Consider the following 22,861-nt stretch of genomic DNA (forward strand, 5'->3'; position numbering starts at 1 on the left):
TCACAGCATATCAACCACTGCTACTTAAAGGAAGATCTTCAAACATCTGAAAGAATTTCAGAATACATTTTAGATACACAGGCTGTGTTGAGACACAATCCATCACTGACAAATACACTTGTACATGATGTGGTGGCAATAAACTCACTCTCTTCACTTGATAATAATGCAAAATATGTCACCATCTGAAAGAATTGCCATCTGTTGTGTTTCTTCTTTGTAATCCCCACTTATATTAACACATGTATGTAAACAAAGAGTTATAAATCACCCATACAGAATAACTATGTACAACCAACATCGGTACTGCTTTTATCTGAGAGGCCTTGAGTATGGGGCCTCTGAGTTGGTGGTTAAATAGAAGCTGCCTTGCACTCTGCAAAGAAAAATCAATATAAATGACATGATACTTAAGAGGATGTGGGGAAATTTTAACCAACCATCCATCCATCATCCAATCCTACATTACCCCATCAGGAGTGTAGGAGCCTGGGGCTAGGCAAGTTGGTCCTGACATTCAAGATAAGATACCTTTGTATATCATTGTCATCATCATCATCATCATGACATGTCAAATACAGCTGGAATGTACAGTATGTAGTAGAGATGCCCACCACTGTCAAGCATATATATATATATATATATATATATATATATATATATATATACACCATCGTCATTATTTTCAACAGCCTTAAGTGACCAAATCATCTAATGAACAAATATTCTTTAACATCTCCAGTAGCACAGCAGTAGTTGTAACCCCAGGTTCATCTGAATGAGAACCCAGTAGACTGTAGGCTGACGTTGCCACTTTCCTGCAGTCCACCACCCCCTCTTCTGGGGATGGCGAGGGAGTTGAGGGGCATTTGCATGACCAGGCAGAAAGCCCGTCGAACTATGTCTGTGCAACTGCACAAAGGCACCCTCCTCAACCACCAACTTCTTCAGTAATGTCATCTTCACTTTTCATACAGTACTCACACCATACCCATATGTACCAGAGGGGATCTTTGGTAAATTGTTCCAGAGAGAATCTTCATTATTTTACAACCAAAAGTGCTGGTAAATTTCAAATGCCAAATCCAAACTTATAGCAGATGGTGGCTTTCAATCTGTAAAAGGACATTTTTGGCAAACTGGTATTCCGTAAAAATCAAATGCCAGTGATTATCACAGTTATTCCTTGTTTCACTTAGAGTTGTTTCATTATTAAGGTGCTAATGAATTGACACTTATCCTTCACTTGTGGTTCATTATTAGGTTGCTATGAACTCAGAAATTAGCTATGTCTTTTGTGCTTTTAAATCTTGAGTGATGAATCAGGAGCATGTCTCACTTAAAGCTGTTTAATTTCAAAAGGCACTTTGACAGTTCACATCCTACTCTTTCAGTGATGACAGATTGTACTGTATCTTAACTATCATTTTTTTTACTCTCATTTAGACCAGATAGTCATTCTTCAGCAGCTTATTCTACATAGATCAGTGGTGGTGGGGGGGGGAATAATAATTCAGTCCTACATCCTTTTCATAGCACTTCTCCATGACTTGCATCATCTTTTTGTGTTAATCTATTTTTGTAACCTAGCATGTAAGACAGACTGATAGCAAGTTTACACTAAAATAAGGATTATAACAACTTACCCAGGATCAGTATCAAGGGCAAAGTGATTGATGGTATCACATGGACAAGTGTAGTTGATGTAGCTCTCCCAGTCTGGACACTTGCAGGCAGGGAAGATGGCTTTATCCACACTAGTCACCGCCTCAAGCATCAGCCACACCGCACGATAATGGCTACAGATGTGATGCACTGTGGTGGGAAAGACAAATTAATCCCTTCACTCTCACAGTGTAAATCTTACTTCTATGTAACTAGAAAGAGTTCTTAATCTAATCCCTCCCGTTTACAAAGTCTCACTCAACCCAAATAAAATTACTTGATGGTTGCAAGATTAAATACACATATAATGCTTTCTCTTGCTGAAAGGGTTAACTACTTCACTCCAAATTATACATTTTTTATTTTATTACTGGTGACTTCAGACAATTTTTTTTCCATATACTTTTTGAAAAGGAAGGGTTAGATAAGAGCCTTCTAAACTCCTTCACTAGCCTGGATCATTCCTAAGCTGAATACAATTATTGGTGAACTGGAGGAGTTAGATAAAAGCCTTCATTAATTCCTTCACTACTTCAGAACCTTTCTAACTTGAATAAAATTGCCTTTGCTGGACTAAAATAGAAAAAATGTATCTATCTATCTATCTATCTATTTATATCTATCTATCTATCTGTCAAGTGTGCCAATCTGAGAGATGATACTGTATACAAATAGAAACTGAAAATACAAAATTAATTACGGTATGCTTAAAACAACAATCCAACAAACTACCAAAGTCACTCACATACATTCAGAAGATATTTTTCACACCCAGGCTGTGACATTCCACCATTAAAATAAAAATCTACATGGCCAGGAGGTGAGAGAGCCCCAATCTTGGAGGTGCGCAGGTTGACGACAAATTCAGCATCCCCTGCATCCAAATACTCGTCCTTGGTCGTTGGGGGTTGCCATGGGTATGATGCATCAATACCTGTAACCAGGTATGGTACTTTTCACAACAAATTTGCTACACTGTACTTATTTCATTCATACAATTCAACCACCATATATTCAGGTAATGTACTCATCAATGGAAACTGGGGAAAGCCCTGGTTATACTGCATCTATATCAGTAAACAAGCAGTGCACTTACTTTATCCATCTGTCAATCACCCAATCCTTAACCATCCCAACAGAGACATTGGGGTTCGGGATTAGACTAGTCAATTGTTTTGTTTCATTTTGTTTTTGAAAGCTCCACTATGCTTGCATGCATCAGCCTTTCTCACCTAATGCTCGATCTCTGGCAGCTTTCCTATGCAGTCCCTTATCCCCGACGTCACACTCAATGACCTCGTCCCAGGTCTTCTTTGGTCTACTTCTTGCAGCTCCACCCCTAATGTTAACGCTTCTCACTTTCTGCACCTAATTATCATCCCCCATCCTCTCCACATGCCCAAACCATCTCAATCTACGTCTCATCATCACAACACCAATACATTCCAGTCCCATCTACCTTTCAACTCCTCCATCATAAACCTTGCTCCCCCAGAAATGACAATGATTAGGTGGATGTGCAGTGCGTCCCTGAGGAGACACACTGCACATCCACCTAATCATTGTCATTTCTGTACATTTGCACCTGCAAATATCCTCTTCCTTTACTGCCCACGTCTCACTACCATAGCGTGATACACTCCTAATATATGCCACATACAAAGATCCCTTAGCACAGAGGAAGGGCCCTCTTAATGTCAGGAGAGGCAACAGCTCCCTGAACTTCTTCCAGCAACTCCTCATTCTGGTCACAGACCTAGCTCTAAACCCACCTTCAGCATGTAACAAGTCTCCCAAATAACAAAACTCATCCACACACTCCAGACTCACCAGCAAGATCAATCCTTTCACGCCTGACAATCTCCACCAGCTCTCTCTGACACATCGCACACATGAACTCAGAATTATCTCGCGGTCTACCTCTCATTACACTACATCTTTTATGCACCCACTTATCACAATCATTGCACAAGATGGAATTGCTTCCCAAGCACTTGTGGCAAATCGTACATGTAAAGTAAGAGACCATTTCTTCACCCTTAAGCAGTACTGGTGGGTAATAAACCCCAGCCAACTGTTGGAGTTGCCCTTATAACCAATCCCTGGTGTAGGGGAGATAGAATGTTGCCCCCTGAATTCCATGTGGGCCTGACAGCAAAAAGGAGAGGATGCCAGAGATTATCGTTCCTCACCCTCCATTCTATATCCACTTACAAAGGTCCCGTACAAGCAGTCTCAGACCTTGGTCCTGTACCTGTCCAGGAACTGGTCTGCATCACCTAATATTTTTTCTGGTACTGGAATAAGACACCATCTTATGGTGGTGTAAACAGAACCCGATGGCAGCAATTACTGACATGTCCTTCAACTCCCTCCTCTTCCCTCAAGAGGAGGATAGACTGCAAAAGAGAAATGTCAGCCTGCAGGCCATCAGTTTCATGGTTCATGTTCAGATGAGCCTGAAGAACAACATTTCTTGTACAAAATCTCTGTTGCAACACACTACTTACAGCTGTCACTCAATGCAACCCTCCTCATGTACCTCAGTATGTTTATTTCTGTGCATTCAAATCTGCATGTATCCTCTTCTCTTACAGGCCATATGGAGGTGTATGGTATGTAGGAGGATTGCTGGATCTCAGGGAGGAGGATGTTAAGCCTATGCCCAAACTTGCACACATAAGAAAAAAGGGGGGGCAGGGGGGGAGTTTTACATAGTGGAGAACATGTGAACAAATAAGGCAGTTGTAGACAATAGATACTTACCTGTGATTCTGCCAATCTTGCCTGACTTGATTCTGCTTCCCACAAGGCCACTGATTCTACCACCAAGACTGAAGCCCATCATATGAATGTTGCTCAGCCTGAAGATACAAAGGATTTACTGAAATTATTGACATAATTGTAACATTATCAGGGGCATGTGTCTGTCTACCATCTTCACATGCTTCCGACTACCATAGCCAAGCTTCAGACCCCTGCACTTCTTACTGAATGAGTATTCTCTTCAAATAAAACAATTTACCAAGAAAAGAAACATTAAAAAAAAAAAAAAATCTTATGAATAACAACAGGATATATAAAGACTCCAAATATCAACTACCTGCACAAGAAACAAAATTTATATCTGCAATAGATTCAATCAATTTGGCTAGTTACATCCAGCCACATTAACACAATTACTCTCCCCAGGATCACACAACAGATACCAATATTCAATCTATACCTATCCACATACAATACAGTACCTGACATCTTGCTTTTCCACCAGCATGTCAATTAACTGAGCAGTGACATTGGCAACTCTGCGTGCATTCTCCATCATGTAAGGCCGGGATATTGTAGTCAGGTCATAGTAGTCCACCAGTATTACCACACTGCCAGGGTCATGTGACAGCAGAGCTGCAGGCAAATGCAACATAAAGATCAATATATGAACACAATACAGTAACAGCATACAGTATAGTAATGAAATGCTTTCAGTAATAAACATAACCTATTCATACAATACCGGTATTTCATACAATATGGAGGTCAAGTAAAAACACTGCTGTTATTGGGATATAAAGGACATGATAAAGCTTTTACTGCATTTGTTTTATGAAAACAGTTCCATAGTTAGTGGAAGCACAGGATTGGCTGTATGTTTTCTTTATGTCTACATGGCTGCTGACTTTTTAAAGGTCCTTATTGAACTCAACTATGACACAACTTGCCATGTGCAGTACAGAGGAGATATTCCTTCTTTTGCCCTACTTTCTTTGGAAGGGACAATGTTTATGCAGGCTTTCAGTCTATGATTCCATCATTCAGCTTATCAAAAACCAACAACAACAACACAGATACCTACCATCCGTTAGGTTGACTACCCATGATCTAATCGAAGACTCAGTGTAGCCATGAATGATAATGTTCAAATGGGTTGAGGCATCAATGGGAAGTGCTTTCATCCCTTCATGTGTAGCCTGGAACTCCTGTCTCTCCTGATGGGAACTGGGACATTATAAATATGAGAAACTGGGCAATGGAAAGTAATTAACATGAAACACCTGGAAGATTAAGGGGAAAAAAGTGGAATTCACAGATACAAACAAATGAAAAGGGGCAGAGAAATACAAGAATTTTCACATGCTGCCCTTGCCAGTGCCTGTCCTACTGGAGATGCGGCAGCCAAATCACCCTCTAATATGATATCAACCTGGACCAAACTTGGAATGGTAGTTGATGGAGACCCAACAGATGTATGTGCCAAGTTTTGTTTAAAATTACTGAAAGGGTTTGGAGCACAGTTACATAAGCATACATACATATATACAGTACAGTAACACACACACACACACACACACTTACAGTCCAAGAATGTATTTTTGTAGCAATATTCTTGCTGCCTCCACATAATTTTGTTTAGCTTTATAATGACTCAAAATACAGGGGTCAGATGTTGCCTATATCAACCCTTTCTTTACAAAAGATCTCCACAGTGTATGTCTGATTTCAGTTAAAGCAAAATGAAAATATGTGCTTGGCTTGAAAAGGTTATATACAGTTCTACAAACATCTTAACTCTTTTTGTCTCAGTTCCTGCACTTCAGTACTTTATTCAGGCTAACACAAGTTGATTATGTTCACTTAAGAGAAATCCTTGCAATCAAATGCTTCAAGGAATATAGTAACTCAAGTAAACTTTTCTCTGATATTGGTACACCTATGAACAATAAAACTGCCCAGTTCAAAAATTACATCAAGTAACCTTTTACTAGACTGTTACATCTAAGAGTTGATAAAATTGTCCAGTTAAAAAATTCCAGTAACTCGAGTAACTTTTTCTCTGATACTGTTACACTTCTGAGTTAATTAAACTGTCCACTTCAAAAATTATAGGAACTAGAGTAACCTTTTCTAATATTGGTACGCCTGAGTTGATAAGACTGTCCAATAGTACCAACAATAAATAATGCATCACCAGACTGAAAGGATTAAATTGTTCACTTACCTGGTGCAGATATAAAAGAGAACTCCCAATTTTCCAGTAGGGTAGTTGGGGTATATTTTAAATGCTATGAAGGCTACCACAACCACTGCCACAGCCCACATCACTCCCTCTTTGCCCTTCATGGTGTCAATGAATGTGATTTTAATGACAGATGTGGAAACTCCTATGTCCTAAAAGAGAGTGAGAAATAGGAAATTATATATGCTAGCAACAGGTTCCTTGCCTATCCCCAGGTTCCTTGCCTAGTCCCGGGTTCCTACGCTCATCATGGGTCGATGTAGGATTGGATGATGGATGAATGGATACATAATACAGATGATCCGATATTTATATATACAGTACTATACATAATGTGAACACTTGTACAAAATAAGGAAAATGGACTACCATTAATCAGTAAATATTATTCAGTGTTTCTTCATCATCCTATCCAGGCTCTGACTAAACAGTAAGTCTCTGAAAGCATTACGTGAACATACTGCGTGAGACAACTGTGAAGCTTTTGTCACAAGAGCAGTAATTTTTGTCACATACCTGGGCCATGAGTGTGAGGTGACCAGCCAATATACAATAAGTCCTTGTTATAAGTCACCTATTAAATTTTCCTTTTTGGTAAAACCTTAGTAAAGAAAGAACATCAAAATTTCATTATCTATGGCAATTTTCCACTTTCTCCAAGTTTACAACAGCAGTTATGTGCAAAAAGTTTAGTGGTGATGTTTTACAAAATATCCCTTGCTTATAACAGGAACTACCAATGCTCTCATCAAATTATCAGATCCCATGAACGAGGATGTACACCTACCCTACTCTTTGTAAGGCTGACCCCAAAGCTGTCATGGTGAACCCATGCCTAACTATAGTCAGTTTGTTTACACATGACAAAACTGGTTACATGAAATTCAGTGAGCCTTAGATACCATTATAAGGTCAAACCAGACTTCCAAACTGACAAAATTTGGATATCAACTGAAATGTACGGAGTTAAGAAACTCTGTTAAATTAAAACAAATATGATATACAGTACAGGCAGGGCATGCCAATATGCAATATAAATATGTAGTGATAGGGTGGTTTCATATCAATGATTGGGAAACATAAGGGAAACTACTGGTGGTTGCTGGGTGGCATGAGGGGTATGCATGACCATACACAAAGACAGTTAGTACAAGAATGATACCAACATATCTGAGACAGTGCAAGGCACTTACAACCCTTACAAATCAAAAGTAATGTACTGAAGGCCCTAGGAAATTACATAAGAATGGTGGCCACAATCCTTTACTGCAGTCTGTAACAATGTGCTATACAGACAGTAGGCCCTACATGAGTATATGTTTGTTTACTGCCAGTGACTGAAAGAAGTGGTGTAACAATGTGCTATACAGTAGGCCCTATATGAGTATATGTTTGTTTATTTCCAGTAACTGGAAGATGTGGTGAACCCAAAGCCTCCACAAGCAACTCTTAATGATGAAGCCTTCGAGGGCTTCTAACTAAAGTTAGAAGGAAGCTCTTCTCAAGAGGTAAAACATGGGAAACAGATCACAGACTGACCATAATCTCACTCTGAGCAGGTGGTAATTGCACAGGTAGTTCATGATCAAATCAGACATTCCAAAAAAAAAAAAAGAGAGAGAGAGAGCTGTCACTGACCATATAACAATGGTACAAAGAGGTGCTTGGGGTTTATTGCTCATGTAATGCCACTCTGGGATGAGCGAGGCTGGTCACTCTCATCTTAAGGACCAACTTGCCTAACCCCAGGCTCCTATGCTCCTCATTGAGCAATACTGGATTAGATGGTGAATGAATGAAGGAACATGCCAAAAGTGACAACTGTCATAATCTGTTAGTTAAAGGAATCCATCATCAGATTACAGAAGTGAGCAGCATCCTTGGCTAGTCAGGAGGAATAAATACAAATACAATCCATAAACTGCCAATCAAAATTAAAAATGGCACAAGTAATCCTAGTGCTAAGAATATTCTTTAGGTTCACCATAGCACCATGAATGTAGTTCTCCACTCACTGCATTACAAGTTTTGTAACACTGAATACTACTGTACTAAGTCTAAGGTATTTGTGTCACTGACAGGTGTCACATCTGGATGGCTGGTGACTGTATGAGGTCTGACCATCCAAACTTGTTGTCTGGGTAGTGTCTCTGTGATGGAGATGAAAACCTTCACTTTCCCCTCTCAAGCTATCTGTATATATATAGTACAGTACTGAGGTTCTGTAACAAGGACCCAGGAGATTTCTCCTCTTATTCTAGCTAAGGGTGACAGAGGCAGGACTGCAACTGTGACTCTGACCTCAGATGCAATCAATAATTACCAATGGGGTCATTAGTTGGCATGGTCAAGATGATTCAGCAGTTGTTCTTGCTTTCACAATTAAGTGTTTTTTTGGAGATTCTCTCCACCTTTTAATATTATGTTCCTCAGTTCATGGCCAGCAAAATATCACAGTTGGCCAGACGAGTTCCCTACAATCTTCTAATAAGGAAAATTTAGTGGAATCTATTGACAAGGGAAACTAGAAATTATATCCTTCCAGATATCTCCAATGGTGTGAGACACAAGTCTGAATACAGACTGAAATTATAGGACAAGTAACTACGCAGGGGCCAATTCACTAAGTCCCATTCTACTCTTTCTCTCTTGAGCTGGTAACCATAACACTAGTGTCTGTGACAGAAGTTCACCCAAGTCAAAGGCCTTCTAATATTAAGCCTGCATTTCCAGAGGAAGGCAGTTTGATGGGAACTTTCTCCAATAACTTGAGCATCGGCATGACACAGACTTCACTAAACAAAATTTAAGACTGGTGAGCTGTCTCCTTGATGCAGTAGAAACCATGCTAGACACAAAAGTTATGAAGACCCCAGGTGTTCCCAGCACGCTCCAGAGCTGGGAACACTGAACATAACAACGGGTTGCTCAAGCTACACATTGAGGATACTATGTGGCCTATACTTCCCAGCGGCTAAGCAACAGGCATTCTTGGAGAGGGGAAGGATGTATCAGAGAAGAGTCATCGAGTGGGAACTCATCAATACCTGTCCCTCCCCCAACTATATCCACTATAGTCGTTCTGTTTTATGAAGGCAGTTTGGGTGCGGCGCTCTGGGACCTCACTCTGTTAGCTCTGTTGCCACATCGTTGCCACACACGTGCTTTCTCTCTCTCTCTCTCTCTCTCTCTCTCTCTCATATTTATATTAACTACCAGTACTACTAATTTTATTTTCTTTATTTTTTTCTCTTGTTTTCGACTTTTTTCCACACCACCCCTGAGGTAAAAGTCTATAGGTGCGTTTTTTTTTTTATAGCTTCCATGGCAGGAGACTGACCGAGTATGACCCGCTCACGCAGGGCTGTCCCTCGTGTCACCACCTGACAACGTCGCAAAAGGAACGCTGACAAGTCTTATGAGATTTATACTATACTATAGCATTTTTATTGAATTACATTTATACAGAGTGTTTAAAATTCATTTATAAGTAGTTACTAGCTTAGAGTGAGAGAGAGAGAGAGAGAGGTAAGCACAAATAATTACACGTGTGTCGGCGGCGATGTGACAACAGAGCTAACAGTGTAAGGTCCCAGATCGCCCCACCCAAACTGCCTTCATAAAACAGAACGACTGTAGGGTATGTGGGTATGTACCACTGAGGACTGGAGATAAGAATCGATGACATAAAACCTATGCCCTAGGACCCACAACCCAGCTGGGGGACCACACCAGGTCATAAGATCCAAGATAGGAGCTTTGCCTGATGCCACATCATGTGCAGAGAACTGAGAATACTGCGAATACTGTACTGAATTCCCAACAAAAATATGATATAAACTCACTAAGAAATTATGAAAAATAACTTCTAGTACTAGCACAAGAGCTGTGTGAAAAACAAATATGGAACATTAGGAACATAAGGGAGCAGGTCTTTGAATAAGTTACCACTAAATTGACTCTATCTGGTGAAAGTTTTTGGCATATCAGATAGAGCCAGGATTCCAGGGGCTTGAATGGTAAGTGCATGGAAGCATGGCCCATTGAACTGAGCAAACTTAGGCTGTCTGGACATTGCTACTCCTCATCCTGCCCTAGGGTGGAAAAGGAGGTCCGGATGATGATGATGATGATGATGATGATGATGATGATGATGATGATGATGATGATCATGATCATGATGTTGATGATGATGATCATCATCATGATCATGATGACCACCAAATGAATTAGTCTATGTGCAGTATGCACCAGCAGTGGCCCGATATGGGCTGATACCAATCTAGCAGTGTTATCTAACTGCCATGAAACTTCAAACCTTTCAGCATGAAATATAAACTTTGTACTTTAGTCTATCTTACACCAGAGGACTTTATTTAGCTTAGGAAAGACAATTCAGCCTGAAAGGGTTATAATGAATCTCTTTCAACCTCTTCAGCATAAGCAGATGATTTAATTCAGATTAGGAGAGACCTCTAGGTGTAAAGGTTTAAGCGTACTTCTTGCAAGATCAAGCACACTAATGCTTAACCTCTGTTAGTGTTGAAATGATTCACTCTCTGACCACTATAACTGTTTGGGGATCAGAGCATGTGTTATGGTTTCCTATTAAAAAATAAAAAAAAAGCACATCTTTGATGGAGGCACTGGTCACACAGCAGTACAAATACAGATGGTAATTTTTAATACTATATACAGTAGTAGAAATGGATTTGCAGAAAGTTTGTTGTCATTTAATGTCAACACAGCTCACAACAGTAATATTATATAATATTATATGACGGCCTACATATACACACCTTACAATGCTGATTCAGTGTTCTGAGAGCAACATCCATGAGCTTTGATAAGATATACGTACTGTTATCTTAACTATTGTACTTCTGAGTGTCATCTTCTCTTTAGTTATGAGTTGCTGCTGTTATTGTTGAGTAACCTTGGTCTGTCTAGTCAAGCAGACTCATCAACCACTGGCAAGTAAACATCCCTGCAAGGCCATCCTTTGCAGTGAGCTGATGTTCCTGTGTGGCCTCACCAAAGTGAGGCACAGCAAAGAGTGTGGAGGTCTGGTTCCAGGATGGAGGCCAAATTTGCATCTCTCCACCCAGTTAACAGGAACACCATAGCTGGCTCCATTTCACCCAGTATTTTGGTTTTATGATTACCACCCAGCACTGCAAATGGTTTCCTGGGTTACAGGAAACCATTAGGTTTGTCACTCAGTGTAGAACCACCTGAAGTGGTAAGATAAGTAATAAAAAGTGACAGGAAGGAAAGGAGGGAGTAGGAAGAGAGGAGGACAGATACATAGGTAGAATGAGAAATGGTAAGGAAAAAGGAGGCACCATTACATCATGAGTAGATAATGGTTGCCACCACTAACCTTCTGTATCTGGAAATAACGGGTCCACAATGTTCAAGTCCAGCTCAAGACCACTCTGAGACAGCTTGGGCTTTGGAGTCTTGGCTAAGCTTGTGAGAGACTCAAGTAGTTTCTGCATATCAGTTTTCAATGTGTCTGTCTCAAGTTCAACTTACAAATAACCCAAGCACCAATCCTGGCTCAAGCCTCAGTAGCATTCAAGCCTTTGGGTACTAATTCACTCCCACTGAATCCTGCAGAACACATGGATGATTACTTCCAATCACCTCCTACTGCACCTCATCCCTCTCAGGGTTTGTATGCACATTTTATGCACACTAACTATTTCTCCCACTGAGAGTTTTCATATTTGTTACATGCATATCATGTCTGCTACTTTTCAAACTGAAAAAGTAAAGTTTGAAGCACATTTATGCACAATGTTTTATTACACTTAGGAATGCTGCACACTTACAGTTTGTATAGGTTAAAGTGGGTAGGGTTACATAAGGAGAAAGGACATGGGGGAGGGTACCGCATACATTTTGGCTGTGACAAGTGAAACTGTCTGGCTCCTGGAGTTACCTGGTACTTAAAGCCTGCTGTTTGTTGTTTGGTGGTCCCAGGTTCATCTGAAATAAGAACCCAGTGGACTGCAGGCTTCAGCTGCCCTTCTCTTGCAGTCCTTTGAAGGACTGGAATGTAGCTGTGGGACAGTTATTCAACCAAGCAGTTGGGCTGGCTGGTTATATCGGTGCCACCATATGAAGTTGTCTCTCCCCAGCACTCATTAAACCTTGAGAGAGTTAATAAAATGTTGCCTAAAATTTCACTTCTGCAGCTCCATATTCAAAATCAGTAAGTGGGTTGCATAAAGTCATGAAATGCAGTGCTCCATGACACTCCCAAACCACCACCCTTGGCAAAGATATACTGATATACCGGACAGACAGACAGGAGAAGTAAATGCCAGAGTGAGAGAATATCATTATTTACAACTGTACTGTACAATGTCAGTTTTCTACATATACATCAGAGTAAAGCTTCAAGGAAAAGGAACTACAAATAAAGTGGAAGGAAATTCATCAATTAAAGGAAAGAGTGGAAATGTTAGTAAGTAAGCAGAGTTGTGGAAAAGAAGAGAAAAGCAGTTACAAAACTACTATTAACAGTTGTCCAAATGGTGATATTACAGAAGAGTACTTCAAGTTACAACACACTACAACAAAGTTCAGTGGGTAATCAATGATAATGCTGTATTACACTTTCACACACCATACATGATATCACTTCATTTATACAGATATTTCGCTAATAGAAGCCACGTACTCGTACATACAGTTATTATGGTGACCACACACTAAGTGACAAGCTTAATGGTGTCCTCTAACCAAGGAAACCATTTACACAGTGGGGTGGTAACCATATAACCAGATAAGAAAGGTGGCATGGAGCCTGCTATGGTGTCCCTTGCTAACTGGGTGCAGTGCCACAAACGTGGCATCCATCTGGAGCCATATCTCCATACTCTTCCTCAGGCCTCACTGTCAGCCACAAGGGAACATCAGTTCACTGCATGGGATGGCCCTGCAAAGGCAGTTGCTTGCCTGCAATTGATGAGTCTGCTCAGCCAGAGACCGGGGTTGATCAACAGCAACCCTTCTTTGTTATAGAGAGAAAATTTTTCTTTAAAACTGTCAGCTAAAGCAACATATCTTCCAGAAAAGGTATCATAATATGGAAAGCTGATTTATTTCACAATCCCATAACTACAGTGGTCATATGGATTAATTACACACACATACCAACAGTCATTTTGTATTTGATCCATAAGTGTTGCATCCTCAAAATAAGCATAATCTTCAATATGCACATATCATTTATCCACAGAAAACTTACGTTACTACAACTAAAATACAGTATTATCATCAATATCAACCCTAATTCCCACCTACAAGATGAGGTGAGGGGTATCACTGTATTTCAAACCATTATTGAATAAGGCTTAAAAATCCATGCTCACTAGGATACAAAGTATTTAATAATGTAGTTTCATTCATTCATTCATCATCTAATCCAGTGATGCCCGACAAGAAGTGTAGGAGCCCGGGGCTAAGCAAGTTGGTCCTCACATTTAATATGAAAGTGATCAGCCTCACTCATTCCTGAGTGTCATTATGTGAGCAATAAACCCCAACCACCCCTTGCATATAAACCTACACAGGCTCAATCTGATTGGAGTGCCTTAATTACCCACTGAACCACCAGGCGCCATAATTCGGTTATATGGTTACCACCCAGCATACAGTAGTAAATGGTTTCCTGGTGTATAGGAAACCATTTGGCTTGTCACTCAGTGTAGAGTCACCCATATACAGAAGGATGAGGAAAGAATGAAGGAAAGAAAGACAAAAGAGGAAGGAAGGAAAGAAGGAAGGAAGAGAAGAAATGGCAGGCACCCAAGAGCAGCACTAGCTACATCGAGTAAGTGGATGATGAGTGCCCCCACCTACCACTAAATCATAAATGTTAAAATCTTGATGTACCCTGAACTGGAATTATAACACAATGTTGTTTTTCAGGTAGCTTTTTAAAGAGCTAACTCAAGAAATTTAATTAAGCAGATCTGATTGTTAGATGCCTTCTAAACCGAGCAAAATTCCAGCATCTATATAATACACACAACATTGTCCCTACAACTGGAATTTTCAACTCTGAACATAGGCCATATTCATAAACTTTCTTGATCCTAAACTGTGTATAAGAAGGCTTGCTTATGAGATTAGCTATCTACTAAACACTTCACAATGAAACTGGAGCGAAAAACAACAAAACAAAAGTAGCTACTTGTGACACTGTAGCTACCAATAAATACCTATGGAAACATCTACTGACTTGGATTAATACAGCGCCTTTCCACTGCCTGCCACCACCACAACATATCCTCCCATCTTAACAGCTACTCTTTAGTGAGCAACAGTAATCAGAAATTACCCAAACTGTGCCATACTCACAACAGACAAACACACAGACACACACTCAGTATGGCCTGTAGCTTCACTGTGTACCGGTACGGTCTTTCATCTTGTTGAAGTACTCTTGTTTGATTTGGTCCCTCTCCTCAGCTGGTGGGAGGTTGGGCTGAATACCTGCCTTCCGTCGTTCCACACGAATGTTGTTCTGACATGATATGGGAGAATGCTTAATAGTCAGGATTTTAATGCAATATCAGCAACACAAATACAAACACTTCTCCCACTTCTTTTCCTCCAGACTTGGAAAACCTGCTTCATGAATCTGCAGCAATATAGAATGATGACTTAACTTTGTCACAAATCAGTTTCATTTGCTTTGGATTTACGTGACTGACTTCCTAAATGCTTCACACAAAGTGAAAACAAGAAAGACAGGGCTTTTGGAGTTAACAATACAGTACTGTACAACTTAACTACTCTATATGCATGAATTATAGTTAAAAAAAAACAATGCATTACAAAATACTATGAGTTTCATTGTAGATCTTGATTTATATTTTTTTCTCCATTTCTTAATAGCGCATATACCATGCACTGATAAAAAAGACTCAACAGTGAATACTTCAATTTATGTCATTACATAAAAGAGCAATAAACCATAGTATCAAAAGGTTTGTTCAACACAAAATACATCTGCTCACCCAAAATTCCTTGCACCTTTTGTAATTTTCAAAGTATCCAGCACATGCGTCACGGTTGTAGTTGGTGTCATTTAGACACTTGAAAGACAAGTCATGTTCCTGAAAGAAAAATTGAATTTTGTTAATATCATATTATCACTGCATTCATGTATAAATTTGGCTATGTTTTCTCAATTATGAATTATCCTAAAATTCAACCAATTTTGATCCCTCAAGAATATTGAAGACACATGAGTGAATAAAATGTGGTTTATTTTGGCCATGTTGTTGATTGTCTTACATTCTATCTATCTATCTATCTATAGCCCGACACCCTAATCCCACAAAGGGTGGCCACAGACAAAACGCCTCCAAGTCCCTCTATCAACCACCATTTGACTACCCTCCCCCCAACTCAACCCCCCCCTCCCTCATATACCTCTCAACTCCATCCCTCCACCTCATCCTCGGTCTACCTCTCCCTCTCCCTCCCTCCACCTCACATCCTACTTTTCTGTTCATCTCTCTCTCATATGGCGAACAGCAAATGTCACTGATACGAGACCACAGTGCTAACACTTATCCACATAAATAAACACTCTGACACAGTGAATACAGTCACAACTATAGAAAGACCAAGTTGAGTCAGTAGACAATTACCAACCCTACCAACTATTCATTGTGTCTAACGAATGTCTGACAGTGGCTCATGTCACTGGTAGGAACATCAGGTTGAGGTCTCCAGTTGTGCATCTGGTTGTGGGGGGCGTGAATCCCAGTACGGTGACCCAGTGAAGCTCCCCACTCAGTTAGGGTATGCAGCATCCATTAGGTGAACAAGGCTGACTCATATAAGCTTGCAACACTACCTTTCAAAATGGGATGATTCATATCTGCCATACATAGCTTGCAATCCTCATCACATGCTTTCTCCATTACCTGTCCTCCTACAGATATCTGATCCACACATCCCTTACCACTCTGAAAACAACCATATTCACCACATTCATCAACTATCACAACAACAGACATCATACCCTCAAACAAACAACAAGCAAACACTCTCATCAATCACTTTTCACAAGTCAGCCATCTAACCCCCCATCCGGAAGACCGACATATCATCAGACGTAAGAGACAGTTCCCCACAGACCCAGACTACGCCCTTTCACTTACAACCAGACGAAGCACATCATTAACAACCTCAAGCACTCATCTGCCTGTGGACCAAACAACATAAGCAACATTCACCTTACACACCTAGGACCACAAGGCATACAAGCACTCACCAACATATCAAACTACAGCTACTCACACAACATAATACCCAACATCTGGAAGCATGGCAATATCATCACTTTCCTAAACCCAACAAAGACCCCACGTTACCCTCCTCACATCGCCCCATCACACTCCTCTGCACCCCCTCTAAAGTCACTGAACAACTGATACTACAACTAGTCACACCTCACATTCCCCTAGCCCAGTCACAACATGGCTTTAGGCCACTACACTCCACAAACACCTTTCTTAGACCTTACACAGAGAGTTTTCGATGGCATGAATTCAGCTAGGCCACCACACAGAACACTCCTTGTCACACTAGACATTAGCAAAGCTTTTGATGCCATCCCCCACCACAACCTCACAAACAACATACTCAACACAAACATACACAATAATGCAAAAAGATGGCTGGCAAACTACTTAGCAGGCAGATGTGCAGACGTAACATTTGCAAGTCAGTCTTCTAACATCAGAAACTTCACAAACGGCGTCCCCCAAGGATCTGTTTTGTCCCCTACACTCTTTAATCTATACATGCACGACATACCCACACCCCACACACCACAGATACACATAGCTTCCTATGCAGATGATATAACACTTACATGTACACACCAAAACTCAAACACAGCTGCACACATCATTCAACCTTACCTCAACACACTACACGAATGGTTCACCACAAACAGGCTCAAAATAGCCCCAGCCAAATCTACAGTGACTCTTCTCACAAACTGGACAGCAGAACACAGTCACATCCCACACCTCACCATAAACAACACTCCCCTACCACACACACACACACCCAAAATCCTGGGTGTAACATACAATACATCAATGTCATTCAAACAACACATCACAAACATTAAAAATAAAATAACACCGAGACTCAATGCTTTGAGGTCACTTGCCCATACAACATTCGGACACAACAAAGAAACCACCACCACAGTATACAAACAATGCATACGTTCAGTGATGCAAGCCCTGCCTGGGCTTCTAACCTGACCAAAACACCCTACAACACTACAGACCATACAGAACAAGGCCCTAAAAATAATCACAGGCTGCACAGCTACTACACCCACAGACCACCTACATCAAGAAACCAAAGTCCTCAAGGTCAAGAATCACCTAGACATGAGAGGCACCCAGTTTCTTGCTACAGCCTCCACAAACCAACAACATCCACTACAGTACATGACAGCACATCCACCCACACCAAGGAACATCAAAACAACACTCAGTACACGATACCATACACAAATACTGTCAACTCTCCCCCCTCACCCACCTCAAACCAGCTTCCAGAAGCATATCCACACTCAGATCACTCGCCGCTCCATTCAGTCACTTAAAGACAACACACAGCTGCATGCACGGCCTCCTGACATCCACCCTTCTGAATTCTATCTTCCTCGTGAGGACAGGGTCCACCTGGCCAGGCTGAGATGTGGGCACCATCCAGCCCTCTTAAACTACCAGAAGAGGCTGGATGACTCTGTCGCTGATGCCTGTCAAGGATGCAACACAGCACCCCATACTATTAAGCACATTATGGAAGACTGCATTGCACACAATCACCTACGCCAACAACACAACATACACTCTTTGAGAGCTCTGTGGGAAAGCCCGGTCTCGGCCATGGCCTTCCTAAGGGACTCGGGGCTGTTCGGCCAGACTGCCAAGGGAACGACTACTACTACTACTACTATTCTGATACCTTTCTTTCCTTTCACTACTAGTGTTAACCTGTCATAACTTTACTTCAACAGACTGAAAAAGACTTGGGATAAAGGACAGAATAGGGAGGCTGCCAGTGATCGAGAAATGTGGAAAGCTGCCATTAGGTGACTATGGCTGATGCATGCAAGCTTGTTAGAGCCTTTATAAACAGGAGATACAATAAAATAAAAATAATAATGATACATCAACCAAACAAACCTATCATAACTGTGACACACATTCTTCAGTTCTAACATGAAAATAACTACCGGGTAATACCTAAAATTGGCACACATATCACAGTGTTCAAAATTCATCTGCAACTGCCACACACACTAGGTTGAGTTGAAGGAAGAAAAAAAAAATCCATGACTGGCCACACGAAGCTCAAAATACATACATACGTACTTACTACATAGGCTATGGTACTGTATCTTGTGAAATGATAATCTGTGGGAGAACTATCATGGAAGAAAAGTTGTAAATGACACGTAACAACAGAAAAGACGAAACGAATGAAACTGTGTTGTGACAACTGAGAAAATACTACTGGTACCAATATTTTTTCCAGTCAAACCATACTGTGTTACAAATTATTAACCCTTTCAGTAGTGATGGTATATAATTTCCAGTCAAACCATACTGTGTTAGAAATTATTAACCCTTTCAGTAGTGATGGTATATATTTTATTTTGCTGCCAAACAAGATTATTCTGCTTAGAACTCTCATACATAAATTTCATTAACCCCTTCTGTGAGATGCTTCATTATTTAGAACATGCTGCTGTTGTTGAAGCCCCAGATTCATATGAAATGTGAACCCTGGGGACTCCAGGCTGAACTTAACCATTTTCTGCAGTTCTCCATCCTTTTGGGAGAGAAAGGCTTACAAGAGCACACCTGCCTTTATGCATGGATTTTTGTCCTCAAGCATAACTTTTGTGGCCTTCTTGATGTTGGCCTGTCTCCCTTCCTCTGTCTTGGAGGGATCACCTAGTACTCCATGAAACATACCTGGAATATATGCAAAATATCAATTACAAGGTGAGGTTCAGACAGCCTAGTTCACCTTACTTTCCTGGCCGTGTTAAGCATAATTAAGCAAAATTTCACAATAAAAACACCTTCTAGTGATCATAACCTTCACAATTTTCTAAAGCCCAGAACAAAAGAACAAGACATTACCTAGAAACTGAGATAAAGCTTGTAGATGTAAAGCCACATGAGAAGGTAAACATTACCTGTCGGTGGAAGTGCAGTCGATATGTTTATATAAACGAAAACGAAAGTTAAAGTTAAACATTTCCTATATTTGCTATTTTTCTAATGCCAAAAATATCAATCTAAATAAGTATGAATAATGACTTAGCAATTGGTTTTATTACATAACTTTTTCAACTCACGAATGCCAAATACCCGCGGTTTTTAAAATGTCAGAGAGAGAGAGAGAGAGAGAGAGAGAATATAGAGGACTGAGGAAGGGTTGAGGGGTTAGAAGACTGCGAGAGGGAGGAAGGATCGAGTGAAGAAGAAAGAGGAGGATTGAAAGAGCAGGGGATGGAGGATACAACAGAGTAGGCCTATTATGAAGAAGCAGGTGGAAGGACAATATATAAAAGTGACAGAAGGAACAAAAGAGAGGGAGAAAAAATACGCCAGGGAGGAAGGGACGGATGGAAGGAGGATGCTACGAGGAAAGGACGAGATAGGGAGAGATGATAAAGTGTGGAACAGATAATAAAATGGAAGGAAGAAGGGACGAAGGAGAAATCTGAAAGGGAAGGAGAAAGGAGAGAATGATAAAGAGGGGTGAGGAAGGGGAAAGGGAATAGGAAGGCAAAGAGGAAAGAAGGGAGGGAACGAAGCGAGACAAGAGGAACGTAAGAGGGGAAGACAGAGAGGAAGGATGCACAGGGAGGGAGGGAAGATGGATACAGAACAAAGAGGAGGGAGGGAAGATGGATACAGAACAAAGAGGGATGAAGGAAGGAAGGATATAGAGGGAGAGAGGGAGGATACACCCGGGGGAGGGAGGAAGGATACTGAGGGAGAGAGGAAGGAGACAGGAACGTAGGAGGAAGGGAAGAGACGGAAGGAAAAAGAGTGAAAGGATGGATACAGATGAAAAGGTGACAGATGGATGATACAGTGGAAGGGAGGAGGGATAATAAAGATAGAGGGAGGAAGGGAGGAAGTGTCTTTGATGACTCAGCGTGAGGGAGGGAGGGAGGGAGGAATGACGGAGGAAGGATATAGAGGGAGGGAGGAGGGATATGGAGGAGGGAGAGAGGGAGGAATTGATGAGTCAGCGTGAGAAGTATCTTTTATGGTTGTGGTCGCGAGAAAGAGAGAGAGAGAGAGAGAGAGAGAGAGAGAGAGAGAGAGAGAGAGAGAGAGAGACAGACAGACAGACAGACAGACAGACAGACAGAGACAGACAGACAGACAGACAGAGACAGACAGACAGACAGACAGACAGACAGAGACAGACAGACAGACAGAGAAAGAGACAGAGACAGACAGACAGACAGACAGACAGAAGGGGGGGCAGAATTACATAAGAATAGTTATATAAGAGCTGACTAATGTGTACGTGAAGGTAAGAGTGGATGAGGGAAGGGAAGGGTGCACGGAGGAAGGGAAGGGAAGGGTGCACGGAGGAAGGGAAGGAAAGGGTGGAGGAGGGAATGGAAGGGAAGGGTGGAGGGAGGAAGGGAAGGGTGGAGGAGGGAAGGCAAGGGTGGAGGAGGGAAAGGAAGAGTGGAGGGAAATGAAGGGTGGAGGAGGGAAGGGAAGGAAAGGGTGGAGGAGGGAATGGAAGGGAAGGGTGGAGGAGGGAAGGCAAGGGTGGAGGAGGGAAAGGAAGAGTGGAGGGAAGGGAAGGGTGGAGGAGGGAAGGGAAGGGAAGGGTGAATGAGGGAAGTGAAGGGTGGAGGGAGGAAGGGATGGACGAATGAGGGAAGGGAAGGGTGAATGAAGGAAGGGAAAGGTGAATGATAAAGGAGAATGAGGGAAGGGAAGGGCTGTGGAGTGAAGGAAAGGGTGGAGACCGTGGAGGGAAGGGGTGGAGGGAAGGGGTGGAGGGAAGCTGCATAGTGAGTAGGAGACAGCTAGTTGATAGAGGAAGCGGGGCTGAGTTGCAGAAGGGGTGGGGGGCAGGCATTCCGCATTCACAAACGGACGTAAGATCCACTGCTTATCACAACTGAGATTTGTTTATTTTGGACGAAGAAGAGACAGGGGATGATTCGGCACTCTGTTTGTCGTTGTAATATAGAAAAAAAAATGAAGAAAAAAAACGAAAAAGAATATTTCACGTATTTGTCCTCTCGTTCGTAAGATTTATTTTTTTCCAGAATTATAATGCATGGGGAAACTTCTACATTCGCCTTTTTTTTTTTTTTACGGCAAATTCAAATAATTGTGACTTGGGAAACTCATAGCTTTTGCGTGTGTGTGTGTGTGTGTGTGTGTGTAATTCACCGGGTCGGTCAGGATCACTTGATGGTCGTGATGGTCAGCTTTTACCCTCCCGGAAGGGAGCTGAGAGCTCATATAGTCCGATCTAAGGGCAAGGCTGTGACCTTCACACACCCACACACCCGTCCCCTTGCTCAAGGGGGACAGTAACCACCCACTTCGTCAGTGAAACTTTTCGCAACCTGAGCGAGGCGCGAACTCCCGTCCACCAGTTGGCAAACAGGAACGTTACCACTGCACCAGCGAGCGGTGTGTGTGTGTGTGTGTGTGTGTGTGTGTGTGTGTGTGTGTGTGTGTGTGTGTGTGTGTGTGTGTGTGTGTGTGAATAAAGACTAATGCAGGTAGGCTACAGCCCATTTTTTTTTTTTTTTTTAAGTCCGGCAAAGATCCCAAACACCTTTCTGCTTAGTTCACTGTAGTTCCATTTGAAGAGTAACCAAGGAGACTTCATTCCTGCCTCATAGCTAATCATATTCCATACAACTACAATGGGAGTGGTTCATTTGCCAGGTGATAAAAAACAGATCATAGTAACTAAATCGACTGGTGGTAACTGAATAACTGAATAAAGAGGAAGAGACAAGATAAAGAGGAGAGAAAAGCATTAATACATTACCACACGGGCGCAGGTCTTGCAATTTCCCTAGTCAAATGGGTCTTTCACAGGTTATTTAGG

The 22,861-nt window shown here is 41.4% G+C and overlaps 2 protein-coding genes across 2 annotated transcripts; both read right to left on the reverse strand.

Moving 5' to 3' along the window:
- Window positions 1-231: 231 nt before the first annotated feature.
- Window positions 232-15,100, reverse strand: LOC145416436 (lipase member H-like). Its single transcript, XM_080285391.1, has 8 exons — window positions 15,053-15,100; window positions 6,659-6,828; window positions 5,516-5,658; window positions 4,914-5,067; window positions 4,432-4,529; window positions 2,411-2,599; window positions 1,647-1,815; window positions 232-376 (listed from the first exon to the last, which is right to left on the reverse strand). Exons 2-8 carry the CDS (start codon window positions 6,778-6,780, stop codon window positions 313-315), a joined length of 939 nt encoding a protein of 312 aa, XP_080141517.1. The 5' UTR covers window positions 6,781-6,828; window positions 15,053-15,100; the 3' UTR covers window positions 232-312.
- On the reverse strand, window positions 13,019-19,963 carry LOC145416438 (coiled-coil-helix-coiled-coil-helix domain-containing protein 7-like). Its single transcript, XM_080285393.1, has 4 exons — window positions 19,891-19,963; window positions 19,610-19,719; window positions 15,715-15,813; window positions 13,019-15,218 (listed from the first exon to the last, which is right to left on the reverse strand). The coding sequence occupies exons 2-4, from the start codon at window positions 19,715-19,717 to the stop codon at window positions 15,096-15,098; spliced, it is 330 nt and encodes a 109-aa protein (XP_080141519.1). The 5' UTR covers window positions 19,718-19,719; window positions 19,891-19,963; the 3' UTR covers window positions 13,019-15,095.
- Window positions 19,964-22,861: the final 2,898 nt, after the last annotated feature.

This window comes from Coenobita brevimanus, chromosome 106 (genome assembly GCF_032717465.1).
Source record: "Coenobita brevimanus isolate Jiangsu-jjx chromosome 106, ASM3271746v2, whole genome shotgun sequence".
In the NCBI taxonomy this organism is placed as follows: Eukaryota; Metazoa; Arthropoda; class Malacostraca; order Decapoda; family Coenobitidae; genus Coenobita; species Coenobita brevimanus.

Coding starts and splice junctions, on each gene's coding strand:
- LOC145416436 (XM_080285391.1), bottom strand. CDS start 6,780: ATGAAGGGCAAAGAGGGAGTGATGTGGGCTGTGGCAGTGGTTGTGGTA. Junction 5,659..6,658: donor CTCTTTTATATCTGCACCAG/GTAAGTGAACAA, acceptor ATAATGTCCCAG/TTCCCATCAGGAGAGACAGG. Junction 4,530..4,913: donor GTGGAAAAGCAAGATGTCAG/GTACTGTATTGT, acceptor TTGTATCTTCAG/GCTGAGCAACATTCATATGA.
- LOC145416438 (XM_080285393.1), bottom strand. CDS start 19,717: ATGTTTCATGGAGTACTAGGTGATCCCTCCAAGACAGAGGAAGGGAGA. Junction 15,814..19,609: donor ACAAAAATCCATGCATAAAG/GCAGGTGTGCTC, acceptor TTTTTCTTTCAG/GAACATGACTTGTCTTTCAA. Junction 15,219..15,714: donor AAAGGTGCAAGGAATTTTGG/GTGAGCAGATGT, acceptor ATATCATGTCAG/AACAACATTCGTGTGGAACG.